The 26,998-nt window shown below is 39.7% G+C and overlaps 1 protein-coding gene across 1 annotated transcript in view; it reads right to left on the bottom strand.

The window, feature by feature from the left end:
* Window positions 1-26,998, bottom strand: part of HSPB8 (heat shock protein family B (small) member 8) — a 57,780-nt gene that overhangs the window by 17,951 nt on the left and 12,831 nt on the right. Inside the window, exon 2 of the mRNA XM_056537219.1 lies at window positions 23,293-23,356. Within this exon, the coding sequence (XP_056393194.1) occupies window positions 23,293-23,356 (64 nt within the window). The remainder of the gene's footprint in view (window positions 1-23,292; window positions 23,357-26,998) is intronic.

The raw sequence follows: 26,998 nt of genomic DNA, 5'->3' as shown, positions 1-26,998 counted from the left end.
GCAGACTCAGGGAGTAAATTAATGCATAGTAAGGGTGGGCTCAGTGTTTGCCTTAGACACGCCACTTCCTGAGCAGTGGATGTCAGAATGAGTGAGCAGCAGAAAAATGGGATTTGTGAGCCAAATGCAAAAGCTAGACACATAAAAAAAGACATGTAAAGCATCTGCATGACCTAGTGAGTACCATATAGAAGAATTTTTTTTTCTGCGAAATGACAGGTACACTTTTAGATCTCAGGAGTTCCAGGAGATGGTTCCATTATCCGTCTATGAGTTTAATGCTTTTAAATTGACATAGATGGCGGCTATGGGAAACACTGATAAACATAGTACAAATGCAGACTGGAAAGTGTATCACCAAATTAGGTACATTTCTTGATATATCTTTACAGCAGTTGGAGCTTGGATTTTCTGATAAGAGCTACAAGTGCTCTTCACAGAGAAAAATTATAAACTCCTAGCTGACTGGAGCCACCACTAGAGGCCGCCATACTGCATACTTTTTTTTTATACATTGTCCTTATACAAAACTTTTGACACCTCAGGGCCTGAATGTTCATGCACTGTCAGAATCAAAAACGTTTTATTTGTTTTACATCTTGGCAAAAAATTAACCTTACCCGTATACTTTATAAAAAAAAATAGCAAATTTTTATAGAAAAAGACTTCTAAAAAAAGTTACCATCCATAACATAATCCTCTCTGGCTGCAGTATCATTTATGTCCCAGTTGAAGCCCATGTTGGGGCAAAGTCAAGGAAGTGATTAGTCCTCCCCTGTGCTCACTCCAGTCCTGTCTATCAGACTCCAGTAACTGGATGAAGAGACTTTACACAGCACAGCAGACTCAGGGAGTAAATTAATGCATAGTAAGGGTGGGCTCAGTGTTTGCCTTAGACACGCCACTTCCTGAGCAGTGGATGTCAGAATGAGTGAGCAGCAGACAAATGGGATTTGTGAGCCAAATGCAAAAGCTAGACACATAAAAAAAGACATGTAAAGCATCTGCATGACCTAGTGAGTACCATATAGAAGCATTGTTTTTTCTGTGAAATGACAGGTACACTTTTAGATCTCAGGAGTTCCAGGAGATGGTTCCATTATTCGTCTATGAGGCTAATGCTTTTAAATTGACAAAGATGGCGGCTATCCTAAGAGTGAAGTATGCCATCTCGTTTTTCACCCGGATACATTAAGAGATTGGTAGGTGTCTTAACACTCAGACTGTTCAAAACTTTTGACATGTTCCTGCGATATTTTAAATTTTTTGTATCATGACAGGAACGCTTTACAATGAAACAGTGGGGATTAATTCCTTAGACTCCCTAGTGGCCACAGCAAGTAGCCAGAAGAATTTAATTTAGATATTTGTCTCTGCAGGGGATTAGGAAGTCCATATAAAAGAGGCGGAGCTCCAACCACTATAATAGAAAACTATTAATCATACATTTTTGGGTCTATTTGGGTAAAGAAGTCAAAATGGTGTTTAAAGTGGTACTTTGGTGGAATTTTATTTGAAATCAACTGGTGCCAGAAAGTTAAACAGATGTGTAAATTACTTCTATTTAAAAATCTTAATTCTTCTAGTACTGATCAGCTGCTGTACACTGCAGAGGAAGTTGTATTTCTTTCTGGAGTTCTTTTCAGTCTGACCACAGTGCTGTCTGCAGACACCTCTATCCATGTCAGGAACTGTCCAGTGTACAAGCAAATCCCCATATTAAACCTCTACTGCTCTGGCCAGTTCCTGATATGGACAGAGGTGTCAGCAGAGAGCACTGTGGTCAGACTGAAAATAAATTTATAAAGAAAAGAACTCCACTCTGGTTAGCATTCTCTGAGGGTACATTCACATGGGCTTAAAATAAAACTTCCTGTGGAGCATAAAACAGCTCATAAGTACTGGAAGGATTAAGATTTATAAATAGAAGTAATTTAAAAATCTGTTTAACTTTCTGGAACCAGTTGATTTAAAAAACCCACCGGAGTACCCTTTTAATTTAAAGAGTTGTAATTTTTTGTAAATATCTATGGGGGAGACTTATCAAAACCTGATCAGAGAAAAGTTGCTAAGTTGCCCATAGCAACCAATCAGATCACTTCTTTCATTTTTAACAAGGCCTCTGCAAAATGGAAGAAGTGATCTGATTGGTTGCTATGGGCAACTCGGCAACTTTTCCTCTGCACAGCTTTTGATAAATCTCCTCCTATATGCCTAAATTGTAAACACTTTGTAAAAATTAAGGTCAGAAAAACTAGTTTCATAGCCACACCTTACCCATATATCACAAAAGAATTAAGTGGCTCTATGCTGTCTACCCCGATAATTTATATCAACTTGATTAATCTAAATAACATGGGTGGATATGATAACCAGTATCTCTGTATCAATGATTCTAAAGCAATATATGATGGTTGGAACATTTAGGAGTGGTGTTGACAGTTCTTGTTTTTGTTCTCACAGTCTGTACAGCTATTTATATCCAATCACATGACACTTGTGAATTAAGCACTGCATTGTCAGCACATTGTAATTAGAGATGAGCGAATTTTTGAAAAATTTTATTCGGCCAATTCCCCGAATAAAAAAAATCGATTAGATCCAAATAAATTCTTGGCAAATTTTTATTAGTAATGTATTTTAATTAATGTGCTTAATAAAGTGCGAATGTGTGTGTTTCACTTTTTTTTTCTCTATTTTCTTTTTTACATTTTTTAGGTAGTACTACTGCTCCCCGCATGGAACAGACTGTTCCATGATGGGAGTAGTAGTACCTGCACTAATAGACAGACCTGTGCTAATAGACAGACACCCACTGTGATCGCCCGGTATAATGTATAGGTGCAGGCGGCTTTCTCGCATCTGGTGTCAGGAGTGATGCCTGCTGTGATCTGTCCTTAACTACAGGTACTACTGCTCCCAACATGGAGCACACTCTGCTCCATGCTGGGAGCTGTAGTACCTGCATTAATAGACAGATCTCAGCGAGTGTCACTTCTGACACCCGCTGCAATCGTCCAGTATAATGTATAGATGCGAATGGCCAGCCAATCTTCTCTGGTCCCACTGTAGTATGAGTATATGCCATATATACACCTATTATTCATATTTCCTGCAGAGAGCTGTGAGTGGCTGGAACCATCTGGCCAATCACATCTCTCTGCGGGAAATATGAATGAGTGACTGACCAGCAGAGTATAGTGCAGAGATACAAGCACAGGAGAAAGTCGCTACATCTCGGCAAAAGAAAGGACAATCGCATCGGATGTCAGGAGTGACACCTTCTGTGATCTGTCTATTAGTACAGGTACTACAGCTCCCAAATGTTCCATGCTGGGAGTAGTAGTTCTACCTTAAAAATAAAAAAAATTGAGAAAAATTGTGAAACACACACACATACTTTATTAAACACAATAATAAAATACATTAACCCCTTTAAGGACCGGGGTTTTTTCCGTTTTTGCATTTTCGTTTTTTGCTCCTTGCCTTTAAAAAATCATAACTCTTTCAATTTTGCACCTAAAAATCCAAATCATGGCTTATTTTTTGCGCCACCAATTCTACTTTGTAATGACATCAGTCATTTTGCCCAAAAATCTAAGGTGAAACGGAAAAAAAAATCATTGTGCGACAAAATTTAAAAAAACGCCGTTTTGTAATTTTGGGGGCTTCCGTTTCTACGTAGTACATTTTTCGGTAAAAATGACACCTGATATGTATTCTGTAGGTCCATACGATTAAAATGATACCCTACTTATATAGGTTTGATTTTGTCGGACTTCTGGAAAAAATCATAACTACATGCAGGAAAATTAATAAGTTTAAAATTGTCATCTTCTGACCCCTATAACTTTTTTATTTTTCCGTGTATGGGGCGGTATGAGGGCTCATTTTTTGCGCCGTGATCTGAAGTTTTTAGCGGTACCATTTTTGCATTGAAAGGACTTATTGATTTTTAAATGATATAAAAAGTGACCAAAAATGCACTAGTTTGGACTTTGGAATTTTTTTGCGCGCGCGCCATTGACCGAGCGGTTTAATTAATGATATATTTTTATAATTCGGACATTTCCGCATGTGGTGATACCATATATGTTTATTTTTATTTTTATTTACACTGTGTTTTTTTTTTTTTATTGGAAAAGGGGGGTGATTCAAACTTTTAATAGGGGAGGGGTTAAATGATCCTTATTCACTTTTTTTTTCACTTTTTTTTGCAGTGTTATAGGTCCCATAGGGACCTATAACACTGCACACACTGATCTTCATCATTGATCACTGGTTTCTCATAGGAAACCAGTGATCGACGATTCTGCCGCATGATTGCTCATGTCTGGATCTCAGGCAGCGAGGAGGCAGGTAGGGGCCCTCCCGCTGTCCTGTAAGCTGTTCGGGATGCCGCGATTTCGCCGCGGCTATCCAGAACAGCCGACTGAGCTAGCCGGCAACTTTCGCTTTTAGCTGCGCGGCTCAGCTCTGAGCGCGCGGCTAAAGGGTTAATAGCGTGCGGCGCCGCGATCGGCACTGCGCGCTATTAGAGGCAGTTCCCGGCTTCACTATGACGCCGGGCCCGCCGTGATATGAAGCAGGGTTACTGTGTAACCCCGCGTTATATCAGGAGAGCAGGACCAAGGACGTACCTGTACGTCCTTGGTCCTTAAGGGGTTAATAATAAAAAAATAAAAATAAATTATTATAAAAATATATTATTTTTACATGTAAATGGACCCTTTCTACATTTTTATTATTGTCGGCTACATATTTAGGTCCCTGCCCACCCACATAAATTGATACCTGTTAAAAAATTTACATTAACATTTTTTTTTTAGTCTTTCAATTTTAGTGAGCAGGCAGGGACCAGAAAATTCTGCACTCAATATTAAAAACTGGGGCTAAAAAGTAAAGTGAAAATAAAAAAGAAGTATGATTTAGAACGAAAACTAAAAAAAAAATTATGAAATGCACTCCTTATTCATTTTTAATATTGAGCGCTGAATTTTCTCGTCCCTGCCCGCTCCCGAAAATTGAAAATGTTAATGTTAATTTTTAAACAGCGATCAATTTATGTAGGCGTGCAGGGACCTAAAAATGTAGCCAACAATAATAAAAATGTAGAAAGGGGCCATTTAAATGTAAAAATAATATATTTTTTATAATACATTTTTTATTTTTTTTATTTGTAATGTATTTTAATATTGCATTTAATAAAGTGTGTGTGTATGTGTGTTTGAATTTTTTCTCTCTCTCTCTTTTTTATATAAAAAAAAGTTTTTGCCTGGAATACCCCTTTAAGAAGAGGATGTCTGGAAAAAATTGACCCACCCACAAGAGGCGGGGACCTTGATAGGATCCTCCTGCAGAGAGAATGCAGGTGGATCTATGAGTTGGGGACTTTATCTCCCAATGGTCTAAATGACCAACTCAATTTTGCTTGTTTCATATAAGGAAGTGGCCCCCCTCTCACTTACCGGTGACACCTAGGTAGACAGTGGAGACCCTAGTGGGCCTAAAGTTAGAAGTCACCGCTAGTTTTGGGTCATGGTAGGCCAAGTAGGAGGAACCAGCGCGGAGCCGCCCTTTTTAGGGCGTCAACTCTGCCTAGGGTCAGGGATTCAGATAGTGTAGGGAGAGATAGGATCCCTAGGGCCACACAATTTTTTTTTCTCTCACTCCCCTTTGTTAGCCTTCCCAGGGGACCACTTCCTAGTCAGATGTAACTTCTTATTTATAATATTTTTATCATCCTTTATTATATACAAATATTTTAGGGTACGTCTTACCTGGGTGTCCTGGGGACTATGACATATGGTCACTTTGAGTCATTGATTCATTATCCTGTAGAGACTCTCTTAAATAACGTTCATCTAAACAAATACTTACCTGATTATGTGCCTCAATGGATTAGTGTTATTATATAGTACATTCTGTTCAGCCATGGGGCCATGTGACACATAGAACGAGGGGATTAGGTATCCATCTGATAGCTTAGGATACGCTGCCACTCACCCCTGATGGATTATGTGCCTCAATGGGCTAGAAATATTACACAATGTAATTAGTGTAGACACAGGGCTATGTGACACAAAGAATGAGGGATCAGGTATCCATCTAATAGCTTAGGATACGCTGCCGCTTATCCCTGCTGTCTCACTGAATCCCGCGATCGCTTGCATCTATATGTCTTTTTGCACGCGATCACAGAATTTTTAGTATACATAATATTAACTAGTAAAAGAAATTTTAGGATTCGCCAATAATATATAAAAGCATAATAGTATATAAGTAATGTTTTGTTACCTGTAACTAGTTTTGACTAAGCTAGCTGTAATCATAATACTGAACTTCTGGTCCATTATTACGACACTACGCTCGGAACTTAGTCCTGCCCCCTGAGGCGTCAGAAGAGGGCGCGACCCAACTGACGTGCTGGGGCGACAGGATATGATGCTGGGAGAGTCACATGGAGAGCACAGTGCAGGCGACATTAACAGTACGGCTCCCCGCCACTGCGGGTTTGTGCTCCATCCGATTCTCCACACCGGACGTGCGGCGGGCAACTGTAAGTAAGCTCCCTAGCGGCACACTAGCTAAGTTTCTTGCAGGTATCCCGGACTAATGAGTGATCTGTACTCCTATGTTTTATTCCCCTCTAGGTGAATGGGAACCAAACCAGGACTTTAAGTACAGTACCCAGAAATATGGGAACATACGGCATTAAACAGGAGGTGGTTATATGACTAGAGGTCGTTTTTTTCTTTCAGGTCCGGAATGCCACATTGCCGCTGCCTTAATATTTCACACACCTGTTATAATGAGCATCTGACAAAGGGTGCCATTTTGCCTTTTCTATAGTGGGCACTGAGTATCGGGTGCCACTGTAATAATATTTCATGCTTTCAGACTATTATACCGTGTATTCATATGCAGTTTGTGCTAGTCCCCTGATGACGCTCAATACCTGAGCAGAAACGCGTAGGGCATGTGCAACATTCATTGTGGGTATAATAAATGCGCTCAATAGTGGTATGAAATACGGCATTTTTCTGTATTATTTATGGTGATGGCATTATTATATGCACTTTAATTTTGGTGTGTTTTTAAGAGACTTGAGTAAAAGTTACATTTTAAGCACCCCCATACATATCCAATGGTGTAAGCTTTGTTGTTTTCATTGGTTGGAATATTCTGAATTTTAAATACTGTAAGTATCCATTATCACAAGCTGAATGTAACTGTAGTGTCATTATGATGATTAAAAAAAAATGCTTGTGGAAGTTATATGGTACAGACGCTAGTTCCATTTTTACTTTGCATCCGCTAGTGGTTTGCTGTACATACGCTCGTAGCTTTATACGCTCATAGTTTTCATACTGTACATACGCTAGTAGTTATACTGTACTGGCATCTTTACCATTCATTCTGTTACATACCCTTGTACCATTCATACTGTACATACACTAGTGGTTGTCGTAATGTACATATGCTCGTACCATATATTCTGTACATTAGCTAGTAGTTATACTGTACATATGCATGTAGCTTCTTACCGTTCATGTGCTCGTAGCTGTTCATACGTTCATTGCTTTTACTGTTAATTCGCTCATAGCGTTTTACTGCACATATGCTTGCGGCTTTTATACTGTATTTACTATACATATGCTTGTAGCTTTATTGTACATTAGCTCGTAGCTTTCATACTGTACATACGCTCAAAGCTTTATTTTTCATTCGCTCGTAGCGTTTTACTGCGCATATGCGCGCGGCTTTTATACTGTATTTACTATACATATGCTCGTAGCTTTATTGTACATTAGCTCGTAGCTTTCATACTGTACATACGCTCAAAGCTTTATTGTTCATTCACTCGTAGCTTTCATACTGTACACATGCTCATGGCTTTCATACTGCACATATGCTAATAGTTATACTGTACGTACACTTGTACTATTTATACTGTACATACGCTCGGGACATTTATACCATATACACGCTTGTGTCAGTTTCTGGACATAAGCTCGTAGCTTTCACTGTACATTCGCTTGTAGTATTTTCTGTTATACATGGCATTACTGTAAGTAACAATTCACTGTACATATTTTATACTGCACATTTGCTTTTAGAATTCATATGGTACATACATCGCATTCTCACCCTTCATACTGCATATTCTCATAGCACTTGTACTGTATATGCGTTAATTCTTAGCGTTCTTATGATGCACACGGTTGTAGTTTACTTAATTCATCATAGATTTACTTTGCGCATATATGTATAGCGTCACAATTTGTTATGTCCATTGCGTTCATTCATACCTAGCATACATTTCATAGTGCTTACATGTTCATAGCATGCATTTTAAACAGACAGTCATACTATCATATCGTGTATGATCGTGGCTTTTATTCTGTGTGTAGGCTTGTATACATATATGCAGCATATACGGCCATAGCATCTATTCCGGGCATTTGTTCATAGGATTATACTGGGAATACGTTTCATTGCTTACATTTATACATATTTTGACTACATTCATTGTATTTATTTCAGGTTTTTTAATAGATTTCCCATTCTTATTTTACAACCTAATTCATGTGCATGTTTATAGCAGTTTATTGGGTTGTAGGTGATAGCATGGCACTATGCTCATGCTTACAGTGCTTATATCATGTGCACAGTCATAGTATTTGTCATATGCACGATTAGGATTTAGGTCAAGCATACAGTTGCAGCTCTATGTCATGCAGGTAGTCATAGCTTCACACCCAAGTATACTTCGATAAAAGTTAGCATGTATAGGTTCTCTGCAATTTCTATATGAATTCCTTCATGTCATTTACACATACACAATCATAGCATTTACATTGTGTATACATTCATAGCAGTTATTGTTATGTTCATAGCATTGATATTGTGTATTCATTCTCAGCATTAACAGTGTGGATATGCTCATTGCGTCTATAAAGCGTATATGTTTTTTGCAATGTATTGTGCATATTTTTCATAGTTTTTAGTTCGTACACATTTATAGCGTGTTGGTGGTGCATCTCTTATAGCGTGTATACGGTGCATAGCATAGCTGTTAGCGTGTATGACTCATAGCATTTGGAGTGTATAGGGTTGTTATTGTGTATATGGTTTGTTGCATTTGTAGTGTCTGTTCGGTTCATAGCTTTAGTAGTGACTATACGGTTCGTAGCATTTAGCGTTTAAATGGTTTATAGCATTTTAATGTGGACACGGTTCATAGGGTACACATCTGCAAGGAAATACACTGCGTAGTTGTTGTTACTGACATGTCTTCAGAGCAACAATATAACGACACATAGGCGGTTGTTTACCCTTCATGCCTGCCACGCCTGCAAGGGGATACACTGCATACTTGTTGTTACTGAAATGTGCAAAAAAATCACAACACATAGGCCACTACGCTGGTATACCTGACATTCGTTCCTGAAGCCACACAAGTTATTATAGTATTTGTACGACATTTTAGTCACTAAGTCAGTATTATAGTCATATGTTAGCATCTGTATCTTGACATCTTATATTAAGCCTCTACCTTTTAAACTTTTTGTATAAAAAATAACATTATGACACATAAGCAGTTGTTTCCCATCATACCTGCCATGTCTGCAGTGGATTGCACTGCATAGTTGTTGTTACTGACACGTCTTCAGAGCAACAACATTACGACACATAGGGGTTGTATACCCTCCATACCTGCCATGTCTGCAGGAGGATATACCACGTAGTTGTTGTTACTGACACGTCTTCAGAGCAATGTCATTACGACACATAGGTGGTTATATACCCTTATACCTGCCACATCTGCTGGGGGATACACTACATAGTTGTTTGTTACTGACATGTTTTCAAAGCATAAACATCATGACACATAGGCGGTGGTATACCATTCATATGCGTAGTGGTTGTTACTGACACGTCATCAGAGCAACAACATCACGGCACATAGGTGGTTGTATACCCATTATACCTGCCACGTCTGCAGGGGGATGCACTGCACAGTTGTTGTTACTAGCACGTCTTCAGTAGTGTTGCTCGCGAATATTCGCAATTCGGATATTATTCGCGAATATCGCATATTCGCGAATTCGCGAATTTCGCGAATATAGCGCTATATATTCGTAATTACGAATATTCGTTTTTTTTTTTTTTTTTTTTCTTCACAGTACACATCACAGTGATCATCCCTCTCTGCTTCCAGCTTGTGTGGTGTAAAGAAGGCTGTAATACTACTGTGTGAGACTGGCGTGCGAAAATTCGCATATGCGAAAATGTGCATATGTTAATTTTCGCATATGCGAATTTTCACATAAGTTAATTTTCGCATGTACGTATTTTCGCATATGCGAAAATAAAGCGAGGAAATAACGAATATGCGAATATTCGCGAATATATGACGAATATTCGTCCATATATTCGCGAATATTCGCGAATTCGAATATGGCCTATGCCGCTCAACACTAGTCTTCAGGGCAACAACATCATGACACATAGGTGGTTGTATACCTTTCATACCTGCCACGTCTGTAGGCACAAGGGTAACCCAAAGACCTTTCATGTTTACAGGCACAATGGTTGCAGAAAGACTTGTCACGCCTACAGGTAGGATGGTTATGTTAAAACCTGTCACGTCTACAGGCATGACGGCGATGAATGGATCGGTCATCCGCAGTGGGACATTATTCCTGAGTTCAGTTTCAGTCGGAAGATTTGCAGTTAAGGTATGGTTAGCCTTCAGGTAAGGTGTTTATTCGTGTGAAGGTCTGTCATGTAGTTTTGTTATTGTGTCTCATTTGCTAACAGTTTATTTTTGGCCTCTTAATAGCAAGGATTTTGATAAGTCTCATGTCATGCCGCACAGGTATCTATCGGTTTTATTTTTGTCATGGGGTCATAGGTAAGTATGTGAAAGATGTGTATGTTAGCTAGTGCGTCAGCCTGGTCCTGTTCCAGTGCTGGCGTGTTTCTTCCAGAATGGGCATGACCCATAGCTCCGTGATACTAGGCATTGATCAATAGGACAGTTAGTTTGCAGATACTACTTCTGTCTCTCAAGCCACAGTCTAAATATGGGTTTGTGTTAGTGGTTGTGGTATTGGTTCATGGTTATGTATTGTATTATTTATTTTGCACAGGGAATTTTTGACCCTCTAAAGGTGTGCCCTCCGCTCGCCGTTATGGACAAAGAAAGGTTTTTCTTATAGGTATGCATATATCGTTGTAATCACAAGCACGAATATGAAGACCTGAGCACAAGTGTTAAGCCTGTGTCAGGCTGTATTTGTGCGAGGGGCATGGCTATCTTCTGCCCCCCTGCACTTCTAGGCGGGGGTATTAAGGAGTAGTGTGTAGGGGGCAGAGGTATATAACGCCCATGCACCTACTGGCGGGGTGTTGCGTACCATTTTGCGAACCCATCCCAACCCTCCCTTTTTTTCAATTATCCATTACAGGGTATTTCCTCCGTTCACGGTTATGGTCACAAATCTGACCGCTTTGTTAAGTTTAAGGTTTTTCATATAGGTATGCATGGATCATTGTAATCATGAGCACAAATGTGAAGCCCTGAGTAGAGATGAGCGAAGTTACAGTGATTCGATTTGTCACGAACTTCCCGGCTCGGCAGTTGCTGACTTTAGTCTGCATAAATTAGTTCAGCTTTCAGGTGCTCTGGTGGGCTGGAAAAGGTGTATACAGTCTTAGCAGAGAGTCTCCTAGGACTGAATCCACCTTTTCCAGCACACCGGAGCACCTGAAAGCTGAACTAATTTATGCAGGCTAAAGTCAGCAACTGCTGAGCCGAGAAGTTTGTGACAAATCAAATCACTGTAACTTCGCTCATCTCTAGCCCTGAGCACAAACTGTATATAATAATACAGCTCTGACTATAGACATATTGAGCCACATTTATCAAACTGAAAAGACTTTGCCAATAACAACTAATCACAGCTCATTATTCATATTTCATTAAGCCATGGTAACATGAAATGTGCTCTTTGGATATGTGCGTATAAAGCTGGCCATGTACATAAGATATGTGATGTCCAATCATTCAGAAGAACAACAACAAATGGATCAGACATTCTCTACTTTTAAATTTGAAAGGAAAGTAAGATGGACCCCATATACATAAGGCTTATATTACGATTTGTGTCTCCGAGGCATGGATACAGGCACAGACAGGCACAGGCCCCATTAATTTTATTGGCCAATTGCCGAGCAGGTAGTTTTAGTTCAGACTACACTTCTCAGTCTTAGCCAAAACATGTATACACTCAGAAAATGACCCAAGTGTAGTCACTAGCTGACTACATTCAGGTCATGAAAATCAATGAGACCCATGCCTGTCTGGCAAATCACCCACATGTTGGGCTGTGCCTGTCCAAGCATGAATATGTTAGCATGTCATTTTGGCAGTTTCTCAATGTATTCATACCTCAGAGGCACAAATTGTTATTTGAACCTGGCCTAATATGTATGGGGGCCACCTAAACATGTCAGATGGCAACTGGGGAGAAAGGGATCTAGCATGATTGAATTTAGATGCTCAATCCTTGTGTTCTTGTTTTTTGCCTATTTCATAATGTGTGCATGCTCTGAGCAGTTGACCATTAAATATCTTATGTACATGGCCAGCTTTATACACACATATCTGTAGAACACAGCTTATGGACCCATTGGTCCATATTTATCATGGTATCCGAGAACAGATAATTTTGTTACTATCGTTGTAGTGTTTTCCCCATAGCAGAATGTCACTGACTGGAAAAAAAAACTTCAAAGGGGTACTCCGGTGGAAAACTTTTTTTTTTTTTTATCAACTGGTGGCAGAAAGTTAAACAGATTTGTAAATTACTTCTATTAAAAAAAATCTTAATCCTCCCAGTACTTATTAGTAGTGTTGAGCGGCATAGGCCATATTCGAATTCGCGAATATTCGCGAATATATGGACGAATATTCGTCATATATTCGCGAATATTCGCATATTCGTTATAATTCCGTTTTATTTTCGCATATGCGCAAATTCTCGTATGTGAAAAGTAACATATATGAAAATTCGCATATACGAATATTAGCATATGCAAATTTTCGCATATGCGAATTTTCGCACGCCAGTCTCACACAGTAGTATTACAGCCTTCTTTACACCACACAAGCTGGAAGCAGAGAGGGGTGATCACTGTGATGTGTACTGTGAAGAAAAAAACAAAAAAAAAAAACGAATATTCGTAATTACGAATATATAGCGCTATATTCGCGAAATTCGCGAATTCGAGAATATGCGATATTCGCGAATAATATTCGAATTGCGAATATTCGCGAGCAACACTACTTATTAGCTGCTGAATACTACAGATGAATTTTTTTTTCGTTTTGGAACACAGAGCTCTCTGCTGACATCATGACCACAGTGCTCTCTGCTGACATCTCTGTCCATTTTAAGAACTGTCCAGAGTAGGAGAAAATCTCCATAGCAAACATATGCTTCTCTGGACAGTTCTTAAAATGGACAGAGATGTCAGCAGAGAGCACTGTGGTCATGATGTCAGCAGAGAGCTCTGTGTTCCAAAAATAAAATAATTTCCTCTGTAGTATTCAGCAGCTAATAAGCACTGGAAGGATTAAGATTTTTGAATAGAAGTAATTTACAAATCTGTTTAACTTTCTGGCACTAGTTGATTTAAAAAAAAAAAAAAAAAGTTTTCCATGGGAGTACCCCTTTAAAGTGAAAGAAATACCCCAAAACAAGCATTATTTGTAATGTCTTTTACATTTTCATATTACCTTATAGTTAAAATCTGTTGTTTTTCGTTAAAAAAATGCAGGTAAAAAGGCCAAAAAAATATGCCTCAAAAACATGGAGATTAAGGCCAGTATTTATCATTGTAGGTGTAAGTGAAGCATTTATCATTGTAGGTGTAAGTGAAGCATTTATCATTGTAGGTGTAAGTGAAGCATTTATCATTGTAGGTGTAAGTGAAGCATTTTTCTACACCTTTTTTTGTGTGCTGGTAATGTGTAGGAGCACCAAATTTATTAAATGGTCACACAGCATTTGATTAATTTTGTGCAGGTCACATTTTTCTGAAATTTCTCTCTTCACATACACCAAAAAGCTAAGCTAAGTCTGGACTGGTGTAGTTTTGGAGACTTTACAGTGGCTTTGCGCCTTTTTTGCGCCTTTTCACAAAAAGGCGCAATTCATAAAACCCATCCATATCATGTATATTGCCAAAATCTGTGGATTACAACTCAAAATCAGCAGAAATGTGTAAACAAAAAGGTGCAAATAAACCCCGCTTGTGCCTTTTTTTGCGCCCTATGTAGACACAAAAACTGTCTAAAGACAACGATAAATGTCAGCCTAAATGTCAATAGCACACAATATTCCATGACTATCTACCGTGATCATCAAGTGCTGTAATTGCTGTGAAGCTTGGGCTGAAGAGATGAAATCTAATCTCTCTAAATCTCACCACACCCTTCCTAAAATGACTAATCTTTGCATTGACGGACAGAGTTGTTATTTGCCTTGCTCTGACCTCACTGCCTCCTGAGTTTGTTATTGGCAGATGTTCCTAATCCTTCTCTGTTACTTGTCAAAGCCCCGGCTCCTTTTACTGTAATCAGGATAAATAACATAAAACTTGCCCATCATCCAGACACGGGTAAAAATAACAGTCTGGAAATTCTCAGCATTAGGTGCCAGGATCATTGCAGCTATGGATCCGTAATTGCCATCTTTTAACGTTTGATGTGTAAAACTTGAGAGAAAAAGGAAATACTAAAATCAGACTAAAATCAAAAGCGGCTCCCTGGCGGCCTATTTCTGGTGTATATGCTATGGATACATCATTATTGTAGACGGTGCATTGATAGGGATGGTAAGTAATAGAGATGACCGAACTTACAGTAAATTCGATTCGTCACAAACTTCTCGGCTCGGCAGTTGATGACTTATCCTGCGTAAATTAGTTCAGCCTTCAGGTGCTCCGGTGGGCTGGAAAAGGTGGATACATTCCTAGGAAAGAGTCTCCTAGGACTGTATCCACTAGTGTTGCTCGCGAATATTCGCAATTCGAATATTATTCGCGAATATCGCATATTCGCGAATTCGCGAATTTCGCGAATATAGCGCTATGTATTCGTAATTACGAATATTCGTTTTTTTTTTTTTTTTTTTCTTCACAGTACACATCACAGTGATCACCCCTCTCTGCTTCCAGCTTGTGTGGTGTAAAGAAGGCTGTAATACTACTGTGTGGGACTGGCGCGCGAAAAATCGCATATGCGAAAATTAGCATATGAAAATCTTCGCATATGCGAATTTACGCGCATGTTAATTTTGTATATGCCAATATTCACCTATGTTAATTTTCGCATACGCGAATGTTCGCATACGCGAATGTTCGCATATGCGAAAATAAAACGAGAATATAACGAATATGCGAATATTCGCGAATATATGACGAATATTTGTCCATATATTCGCGAATATTCGCGAATTCGAATATGGCCTATGCCGCTCAACACTAGTATCCACCTTTTCCAGCCCACCGGAGCACCTGAAAGCTGTACTAATTTAGGCAGGATAAGACATCAACTGCCGAGCCGAGAAGTTTGTGACGAATCGAATTTACTGTAAGTTCGCTCATTTCTAGTAAGTAAGCCAAATAAATGGAAAGCTTCTAATACTGTATGAATAAAGCCTCGTGTCATCTGAGCAGTCTCCAATAAACTGCAGGAACAGACAATTCCAGCACAAGTTCTTCCAGCAGTATAAATAAGCTGACACAATATTTGCCTTCCACCTCATTGTAACTTTCTGTTTAATCTGGAGAGTTTGGACTATGTTCACAAGTGCGTGGCGTGAAATTTCTTGAAGTTTCTGTGGGCTGGAGACAGGGGAATGAGCGGCACTCGTGGCAAGCAGCCAGTTCTATATGACGATACATTTTCATCCATACAAGGCCTTTTAGAAAGGTATTCAACAAGCTGTACAATAGCACGTATAAGAGGCGCATGTACGGCTACAAAGATCACAGAGGCTCTCCAGATTGTCTAAACCCTTCAAAAGAAAACTATGGAAATGATGCAGCCATAGTAATCAACCATCAAGCGGGACTTCTATCATCACAGCATCATGTTACTGTAGGTCTAGTAATGTGGTATCTCTGATAAATGTGCCACCAAAATAAGACAGGATAAATCTACATATTATCTGTAGAAACGCTGGTTATCAATAACCAGTTAGGTAGTATCAGCTGCCATAGGAATGATGGCTAAGACTCAACCCCATCCACATCACATTTTGGGTTATGTCCAACATACACATCAAGATATTAGCAAAAATGGTTTTCAACATTTACCGCAACCAGCCCATTTACTTTAAAGGGGTACTCCACTGGATTTTTTTTTTTTTTAAATCAACCGGTGCCATAAAGTTAAACAGATTTGTAATTTACTTCTATTTAAAAATCTTAATCCTTCCAGTACTTATCAGCTGTATACTACAGAGGAAATTATTTTCTTTTTTGAATTACTTTCCAGTCTGACCTCAGTGCTCTGTGCTGACACCTCTGTCCATGTCAGGAACTGTCCAGAGCAATGAGAAAATCCTTATGGAAAACCTATCCTCCTCTGCACAGTTCCTGACATGGATAGAGGTGTCAGCAGAGAGCACTGTGGTCAGACAGAAAGGAAAGAACTTCCTCTGCAGCATACAGCAGCTGATAGTACTGGATAAGGGTTAAGATTTTTAAATAGAAGTAATTTACAAATCTGTATAAAACTTTCTGGCATTAATTGATTAAAAAACATTTTTTCCAGTGGAGTACCCCTTTAGGGTCTATTCACACGTACAGTATTCTGCGCAAAATACTGTATGTGTGAATAGACCATTAAGGCTTTGTTCACACTGCAGAGTCACTGCATGGAATTCTGCATGAAAATTCTACAGTAAGTGCCACAGGAATTATTTGCCCATGTACTTTAATGAAATTCCTGCAGCAGAAATTCTACAGCAGAAATTCTGCTGTGTGAACGGGACAACGGAATCCCATTGGAGTGTATTGGCTACAAGTTTATGCTGAATGTTCATGCCAAATTCTATGCAAAATACCATGCAGAAATTCTGGAGTGTGAACATAGCCTTATAGATAATGTAGTTCACTTGTGAATATTTTTAAACATATTCTTGTTTTCGCAGGACTCAAATGAACAGTAGACTACAGGGATTAAAAATAAAAAAAATACCATGATTGTTGTCTAATGCTTTGGTGGTTTATTTGTGTAGCTTCTACCTACCATCCTTAAAGGGGTTATCCAGGAAAAAAAACTTTTTTTCATATATATCACCTGGCTCCAAAAAGTTAAACAGATTTGTAAATTACTTCTCTTAAAAAATCTTAAGCCTTTCAGTACTTATGTAATTGTTCTATTCTGTCTAAGTCCTCTCTGATGACACATGTCTCGGGAAACACCCAGTTTAGAAACAAATCCCCATAGCAAACCTCTTCTAAACTGGGCGGTTCCCGAGACACATGTCATCAGAGAGCACTTAGACAGAAAAGAACAACTCAACTTCAGAAGCTTATAAGTACTGAACAGATTAAGATTTTTTAATAGAAGTCATTTACAAATCTGTTTAACTTTCTGGAGCCAGTTGATATATATATAAAAGTTTTTTTTCCTGGATAACCCCTTTAATATTTATATAAATACCTGGCTGAATAGTAGCACATAGGATATGGGTATTAATGCACTTTCCCCTTTGGATCTATACAATGAATTATTTGAAACAATTAAATGATGATAATTTTCAAAAATATTTTGGAGGAGCGCCATGTATATCAGCCCCAGTGATCCTTTTTCTGATATAAACATTTTCAACATGCTTGAGAAATACTTTTTGTGGTGTGTCCCAGTAGTCAGACCTCCTAAAGCTTCAATCTGAATGGAGTATCAGAGTGCAACAGCTGCTGCTCCATTCATTCTCTATGGAAATACCAAAAATATCTGTGAACTGTGCTCAGCTACAGTATGTAGGGCACTCCTATAGACATGCCGCAACATTTAGATGGGAGCTTTCAGGAGTCCTTGTTTGTAAGATTGCTGGAAGTCCCAGTGGTCAGATCCTCCAATAATCATACACTTATCCCCTATTCTGTGATTAAGGGATAAGTGTTCATGGTGGCAAAACCCCTCAGAAGATGCACTGAAAATAATTATTATTTATGCAACGCCAAGGAGATCCTGAAAAGATGACTTACTTGGGCACATGGTGATTAGAATTGGGAAATTTTACAGGTTTTGGATCTATATTTACACACTAACATCACCACAAAACCAGTTAAAAATCTCTCAACATCTTTAGTATGAAGTAAAAAGTTAAAGGGGTACTCCCGAGGAAAGAAAAATGTTTTCAAATCAACTGGTGCCAGAAAGTTAAACAGATTTGTAACTTACCTCAATTAAAAAATATTTAGCCTTCCAGTACTTATCAGCTGCTGTATGCTACAGAGAAAATTGTGAAGTTCTTTTCAGTCTGACCACAGTGCTCTCTGCTGACACCTCTGTCCATGTCAGGAACTGTCAAGAGCAGGAGAAAATCCCCATAGCAAACCTCTCCTGCTCTGGACAGTTCCTGACATGGACAGAGGTGTCAGCAGAGAGCACTGTGGTTAGACTGGAAAGAACTACACCACTTTCTCTGGAGTATACAGCTGCTGATAAGTATGGAAAGGCTTAAGATTGTTATATAGAAGTCATTTACAAATCTGTATAAACTTCTGGCACCAGTTGATTTGAAGTGGGTTTTTTTTGCCCTCCGGAGTACCCCTATAAGTTCTCAACTTCAACGACAAAACTGTTAGTACATGCCCTCAACATCACCTGCCTGGACTACAACCATATCTCTCTCTGCCCCCCTCCCCCCAATCCACACTCAACTCTGAAATACAATTAATCCACCTCTCTCCTTGCTTCTGCTCTGGTTCTCCCATCTTCCAATCCCTTCCCTGGTTCCTTATTGCCCAACAAATTAAGTTTAAATAATTAAAGGGGTATTCTGGGCAAAAAATGTTATCCCCTATCCAAAGGGGATAAGATGTCTGATCGCGGGGGGCCCGCTGCTGAGACCCCCCGGGATCTCCCTGCAGCACCCGCATTCTATGCGGGGACTGCGTCTCTAGTTTCGTAACCTCTGGGCTTCCGGGACTGGATTGGGGACGTGATGTCACGCCCCCTCCATTCATGTCTATGGGAGGGGGCGTAACGGCCGTCACGCCCCCTCCCATAGACATGAATGGAGGCGAACGTGGCGTGACGTCACATCCCCAGTCTCGGAAACCTGGAGGTTTCCGAAACTGGAGATTCAGCACCCGCATTCTATCCTGGGGAGTCTCAGCAGCAGGACCCCCGCGATCAAACACCTTATCCCCTATCCTTAGGACAGGGGATAAAATGTTTTTGCCCGGAATACCCCTTTAACAATGACATACAAGGTTTTCCACAACATGTCCCTTCCTTATATATTTGACCTGATCTCCCGATACCTTGCGCATGCAATACCTAATCCTCACAAGGTCTCCTGTCTTTTCCCACCATAAAAACCTTTAAAAGTAGGTTAAAAACCAATATCTTCATAAAGTCTATAACTTACAATAAACTGCACTAACTAACTTACAACTGTGAACAGCCACCTCCCTCACCTTATAGATTGTAATCCCTAGTGTCCCGGGTCCTCTCTCCTTCTATATTAGTGTGTCATTTATTAAAGGGTACCTCTCATCAAATAAACTTTTGATATATTTTAGATTAATGAATGTTGAATAACTTTCCAATAGCATGTTAATGAAAAATATGCTTCTTTCTATTGTATTTTTCCCGATCAGTCCTGTCAGCAAGCATTTCTGACTCATGCTGGAGTCCTAAACACTCAGAGCTGCCAGCCTGCTTTGTTCACAGCCAAACAGGCTGTGAACAAAGCAGGCTGGCAGCTCTGAGTGTTCTCCTTTGTGAACAAAGCAGACTGGCAGCTCGTAGTGTTTAGGACTCCAGCATGAGTCTGAAATGCTTGCTGCCAGGACTGGTAGGGAGACCCCTAGTGGTCATTTCTTCAAAGTGGAAAAGTAAATAGAAAGAAGCATATTTTTTAATAACATGCAATTGTGAAGTTATTCTGCATACATGAATCTATAATATATCAAAAGTTTTTTTGATGAGAGGTACCCTTTAAATTCATATCATTTGTGGGGCCACTGCTCTTTCTGTTTTAGCTTATTTTTAGCTTTTGTACTGCTTTAGTTTTAGTTTTTTAGTTTTTTTTTCTCACTCTTTGGTTGAGGCTGCTGTATTTCATTGTATGAACAATTGTCATATGACTTTTATTTAACTTTTTTTTTCCTCTCTGTCTTTTTTATTGATATAATCGTTGCAGAAAGATCTTGGGAAAACCTGTCACGCTACAAGAAGTTTGATAGTAGGTCCGACCTTTCTCCTGATTCTTTTCTTATTAATAAAACCCGTTTTTTTTTTATGCTCAGCCTACTGCATATGAATCACTACTGTTTAGATCTGATCAGACAACATATTAGGACATCTTTTCTCCTGAAATATATTGTGAGTAAATATAAAAATGAACACAACCACTATTTATTTTTATATTTACACCAATTAAGTTATGAGGGGGAATTTATCAGTGCTTCCATCAAGGAAACTTTTGCAAAAAAAAGGTTGCACATTTTTGCACAACCGTTTAATTTTTATGCAAAACACAGGACAAGTTGCAAATTGTCGCAAATACGAGGCTTGTGATAACATTTGTGACTTTTTTGTGCCAGATAAAATTCCCCCCATAATGTTATTCATATGGATTAAGCCTACTGTAGGTTTACCTTTAGTATGCCAAACGTCAGCTTACACTACTATTATCTTTAGAGCATTTATGTAGCATACTGCTATTTTCATAATCATGAGTGACAATACGTGCCAGTCTGCAGGTTCTCTATATACCTTTAAACAGACAGAGGCTTGTGCTTCCTATTGTATAGAATATTGCAGGATAAAGTTATCTTGCAGCTGTTTGTAAATTCTGGTAATAGCTATAATACAAGGAAATGTACTTACAGTACTTATGTTATTGTCAAATATTCAAGCTAATGGTTGTGTATTTTTCCTGCATATTAAGGGTACTTTTACATGTGGCATTTTAATGGGAATCTGTCAGCTGTATTGGCTGCTGAGAGCTGCAGACACTGTTGGATAGCTGTTAGCTGATAATAGTTGCCAACATCTCCCTTTTATTTTTCAAGTGTCAAGAAGGTGGAGCCAAGCTGGTCGAGTACAACAGTCTGGCACACCTTTTGGCTCACCAACCCCTTCTTAATTGATGTACAGAACCCTGTGACTGAGGAGGGCCTGCGAGGTGAGGACAAGTGAGAAGGCATTGTAGGTTGTGGCACTTGAGCAGCTCGGTTCCGCTTCTTTGACACTTAATGGAGAAATTGAGATTTTATAAATTTCACATACACCATTAGCTCCAGGAGAGGTACAGTTTGTTTTTATACTTTAAATGGGGTATTCCAGGAAAAAAACTTTTTTTTTATAGATATCAACTGGCTCTAGAAAGTTAAACAGATTTGTAAATTACTTCTATTAAAAAATCTTAATTCTAGTAGTTGTAATTCTTCCAGTAGTTATCAGCTGCTGAAGTTGAGTTGTTCTTTTCTTTCTGACAACACTGCTCTCTGCTGACACCTCTGCTTGTCTCAGGAACTGTCCAGAGTAGGAGCGAATCCCCATAGCAAACCTCCAATGCTTCGGACAGTTCCTGAGACAAGCAGAGGTGTCAGCAGAGAGCACTGTTGTCAGAAAGAAAAGAACAACTCAACTTCAGCAGCTGATAACTACTGGAAGAATTACAATTTTTTAATAGAAGTAATTTACAAATCTGGAAAAGAACTCCGTCTGGCAACAAAGTATGGGGTAAAAGGGAGTCTACGATTAAGCCCTGTAAAGGGCGAAACGCGTCAGACATCTTGATCTGTATGTAACCTGCTGTGGAATAAAGAAAGACAAGCCTTTTACCCCATACTTTGGTGCCGGGCGGAGTTCTTTTCCAGTATAAGGAGTTGCCGGAGACGGTGCCGGCAGTCCGCTGCACAGGTGTGAGAGGTTTCCGACGCTGGTGAGAGCGGTATCCAAATCCTTTTTTAATTTACAAATCTGTTTAACTTTCTAGAGCCAGTATATATATATATATATATATATATATATATATATATATATATATATATATAAAGTTTTTTTCCTGGAATACCCCTTTAACTAATAGCTATCCAATTATGTCTGCAGCTCTTAGCAGGAAATACAGATGTCAGATTCCCTTTAAAGGGGTTCTCCGGTGCTTACACATCTTTTCCCCTATCCAAAGGATAGGGAATAAGATGCCTGGTTGCGGGGAACCCCCTGGATCTTGCAAGCGGGACCCCATTTGTAATCAGCCGGCCTTGTGGTCGTCGGTAATCAGACCCGGAGTGAACACGCTACGGGGTCTGATTACAAACGGTTGCCACGTGCAAGATCCCGGGGGTCCCCAGCGGCGGGACTCCCGCGATCAGGCATCTTATCCCCTATCCTTTGGATAGGGTAAAAGATGTGTAAGCAACGGAGAACCCCTTTAAGGCTTAGTTTCCACTTGGTTTTTTTTCTGGCAGTTTTTGGAATACTGCCACTGCAGTTTTTGAGCATTCAAAAGGAATAGGAAATCTAAAGGAAGGACTTACACTTCTCCTCCCTTATGGATCCACTTCTGACTTTGGCTCAAAAACTGCAGTGGCAGTATTCCAAAAACTGCCAGAGAAAAAACCAAGTGGAAACTTAGCCTAATGCAGGTTTTTGAAAAGATTTTGAAGCCAATGTCAGGAGTGGATCTATCTGGAGGTAAAGTACATAGAAAAGATTCTACTTCTATTTTTTAATTTTAATTTTATTATTATATTTTTTACTAATAGTCTTGGTTTTAATGACTGCTACAAAAAGGGCATCAAAATGGCATGTGCAAAAGTACCCTATCTGGAATGATAATATAATAATATTTGAATAGTTTTCCAACCATCTGGCCTACTGTCATGAATAATTGTGACTGCAGCTTTAAATAGCCACATACAGAGAGTGTGATCATTGCTGACATTCTCTAAATGACACACAGTGACGGGTCAGCAGCGGCAGCTGCGTTCAGCAGGTCAACAGTAACAAGTACTTACTGAATCTTCTTGGTAAAGTTCTTGGAGACTATTCCTCCCTCCTTCTGCTGTTCTTCATGGTTCCCTAGGATTAAAAACAACAGAGAACAGAATAAGGTACAAATCCAAGTCCAGTTTTATTGTATATACTGCTTTTCTTACATTAAGCTACAGGTACACGTGTAGCATCATTATAACCGAGCGGCCTCTTGTGTATCATAAAAGTGTAAATAATGAATCAACTCCCCACAAATATTGTAAATACTGCACAATAATTACAAAAAAATAATTAAATGTTACATATTAGCACCTGGTCAAAGTCAAAGGCGCAACTCAGATCATCATAATATGAAAAGGGGTTGTCAAGGGGTTGTGCTTCTTTCTTGCAAAAACAGCATCCCTCCTGTCCACAGGTTGTGTCTGGTATTGCAGCTCAGCTACGTTGAAGTGAATGTGACTGACCTGCAGTACCACACACAACCTGTGGACAGGAGTGGTGATGTTTATGCAAAACAGAAGCATCATTTTTCTAACTCCTTTAAAGAAACTATTTAAAATAATACTTACATGAAGCCATTGCTTGCCCATTGTTTTAGAAATAGCAAACAATGCACTTTATAAGAGATAAGTACTAAAATGGCAGACTTGGTACCATGAAAACCCCTTGACACCCTGTGACTGCCACCCTGTGATCACCCTCCATTTGTCTAGATCAGTGGTCTCCAACCTGCGGACCTCCAGATGTTGCAAAACTACAACTCCCAGGCATGCTGGGAGTTGTAGTTTTGCAACAGCTGGAGGTCCACAGGTTGGAGACCACTGCTGTACTATGCCCTAGCTGCAAAAGATAAAAAACAATAAACTATAACATACCTACGTCTGCCTCACGCTGTTCCTTGGGACTGGAACGTCGGACAGCCGTCAGCCTATCACTGGCCGGAGTGATGTCCCGCCCCGGCCAGTGATAGGCTGAGCCCACTGTCATGTAAGAAGCCGGCCAAAGCTCCTTACATAACAGTGGGCTCAGCCTATCAATGGCCGGGGCGAAACATCACGACGTTCCTGTCCCCAGCGTAAGGGCGACGTAGGTAAGTTAAAGTTTATTTTCTTTATCTTTTGAAGCCCGGGCATAGGGATACAGCGTACAGCAGTGGTCTCAAACCTGCGGACCTCCAGCTGTTGCAAAACTACAACTCCCAGCATGCCCAGACAGCCCTTGGCTGTCCGGGCATGCTGGGAGTTGTAGTTTTGCAACATCTATGGGTCCGCAGGTTGGAGACCACTGGTCTAGATGCTTTGATGCTGCAGACATTATTGAACACGGCATCTAATTGGTTACTCAACCAGAATATGAATCATCTATGATCCCAACCAATGCAGCACAATGTCTTCCCCAATAATCAGCTTATACCTATTGCATAGAGCATTGTTTCCCAACAACCTCTAGCTGTTGCAAAACTACAATTCCAAGCATGCCCAGACAACCATACAACTCCCAGCATGCCCGGACAGCCTGGACAGCTGATACCTACTGCATAGAGCAGTGTTTCCCATCCAGGGTTCCTCCAGCTGTTGCAAAAGTACAACTCCTAACATGCCAAGACAGCTGACACCTACTGTACAGAGCAGTGTTTCCCAACCAGGGTGTCTCCAGCTGTTGCAAAACTACAACTCCCAACATGCCTGACAGCCATGCTGTAGTTTTGCACCAACTAGAAGCACCCCGGTTTGAAAACACTGGCATAGAGAATGGGTCTGCTCCTGATGCCTGACGTCATCTGAAGCAACCAGCGACCTTGGTGACCCAACACAGAGAATAGCAAGAGACAGAATCATTGAGATCCAGAACCATTAAGCTACTGCTGACTACTAGGGAAAGAGGAATGGATGACCTCGATCACGAGAAAGAACTTGGCGATGGACTGTGTAGTGGTTTAAGGGGTTTCTTTCCTGGGAAACTAGCTCCGTACATCCAGTATGACACCTGATACAGCCTGTACCACACTACATGGAGGACAAGTAGTTCTGTACTAGTAAAGTCTGGACTGTTAAAGGGGTACTCCACTGCCCCATCATTTGGAACAAATGATGGGGCAGTGGAGTACTCCTTTAACAGTCCAGACTTTACTAGTACAGAACTACTTGTCCTCCATGTAGTGTGGTACAGGCTGTATCAGGTGTCACTTTGTGAAGTCATGGCCACGCCCCCTCAATGCAAGTCTATGGGAGGGGGGCATGGCAGCCACCACCCCCCCTCCTATAGACTTGCATTGAGAGGGCATGGCATGATGTCATGACCCCCGCAGCCCGAGTAGTAAAGACTCAGCTATGAGAAGTATTACATTTTATGTATTTCCATTCAATGAGTGCAAACAGATATACATAACATAAAGTACATTAGAAAGTTGCATTGCTTTTCTTTATGCATCATGTGTAGCAGTATTTTTTGTACATAAAACTGGAAAAAATCTTTTAGGTAGAAGAATACAAGTCTGTGTATCCCGTAGAAGTCTATATACAATCAGAGGCCAACTTAGGGTGCATTCATACCACGTTTTTGCAATACAGTTCCCGTATACATTTTCTATGTGAAAACCGTACAGAACCGTATTGGAAAACCTGTGCATTGACTCTCCATTGAAAACCGTATGCCAAAAGATGCATCAGGTTGTGTCCGTTTTGCATCCTGTACGGTTTTGTCAGGTTATTTTCCTGTACCCAAAACCGTAGCCTACCACGGTTTTAGGTCCGGGTGAAAAACTGTATTAACCCGTAAACGTTTTTTTTTTTTTTTTTAACATGGGAGTCAATGGGAACCATACAGAACTGTATGTGCATACAGTTTCATCCAGTTTTCACCATACGTTTTTTGACGTTGCACAGTTTTTTTTCTTGGAATTTCAATCAAACAAGTAAAACTTTATTCAAAATGGAGTGAAAAGTTAAAAATTTATACGTTTTTTTCTTAAAAAACGGATGCAACCGGATGTCATTTTTCAAACCGTATACGGTTTTTAACTGTATACGGGTTACAATTTGTACGCACGTTTTTGATACAGTTTAGTCATGTTTTGAGGAACCCGTTTTTTTTTAAAACCTGATACGGGAACTGTATTGCAAAATCGTGGTGTGAATGTACCCTTATTAAAATAATACTTTCATTTATTTAATAGGGAGGTTCTGATTTCACTTGCGAAGTAACTAATACTTTTTTTTTGCCTTAGGCGATTCTTCATCCGTCTGACCTAATAACATATTCAATGACAGATATGTGAAGTAAGTCGGGGAAATCAGTGGCTTTCATTTGCTTTTTTTTCGTAGTCATAAGTAATTTTTATGGTAATATCGGGTACTCCAGAGCCAGCAATTAAATCTGTGAGTAGATGCAATCACTGCTGGAAATCATCTGTGTTATTTTCTATGGCCTTTTGAACCTTATTTCTTTAATTGGATTAAAAAGTAGCAAGTATGAGTCAATGATATGGCAATAAGCGGGTTAGAGTCCTTAATGCATATTAATTATATGAGTGATCTGAGCTGTTATTCGGCGCTCTTCTTCAACCCTCCCTATCAGCTGTTCCTTAATCTATTCTCATGCACATGGCCCTTTGGCGCAGCTGTCACTGAAGATGTCAGAAGGGTCATTTACGGCTCTGAAGATATTCGCACTCCAGTTGTCTGAGTACACTTACAAATAGTATTATTCTCCTAAGATCTAAAAATAAAT

Source organism: Hyla sarda, chromosome 1 (genome assembly GCF_029499605.1).
Source record: "Hyla sarda isolate aHylSar1 chromosome 1, aHylSar1.hap1, whole genome shotgun sequence".
Taxonomy (NCBI): domain Eukaryota; kingdom Metazoa; phylum Chordata; class Amphibia; order Anura; family Hylidae; genus Hyla; species Hyla sarda.
This window is presented reverse-complemented; position numbering and strand designations above follow the sequence as displayed.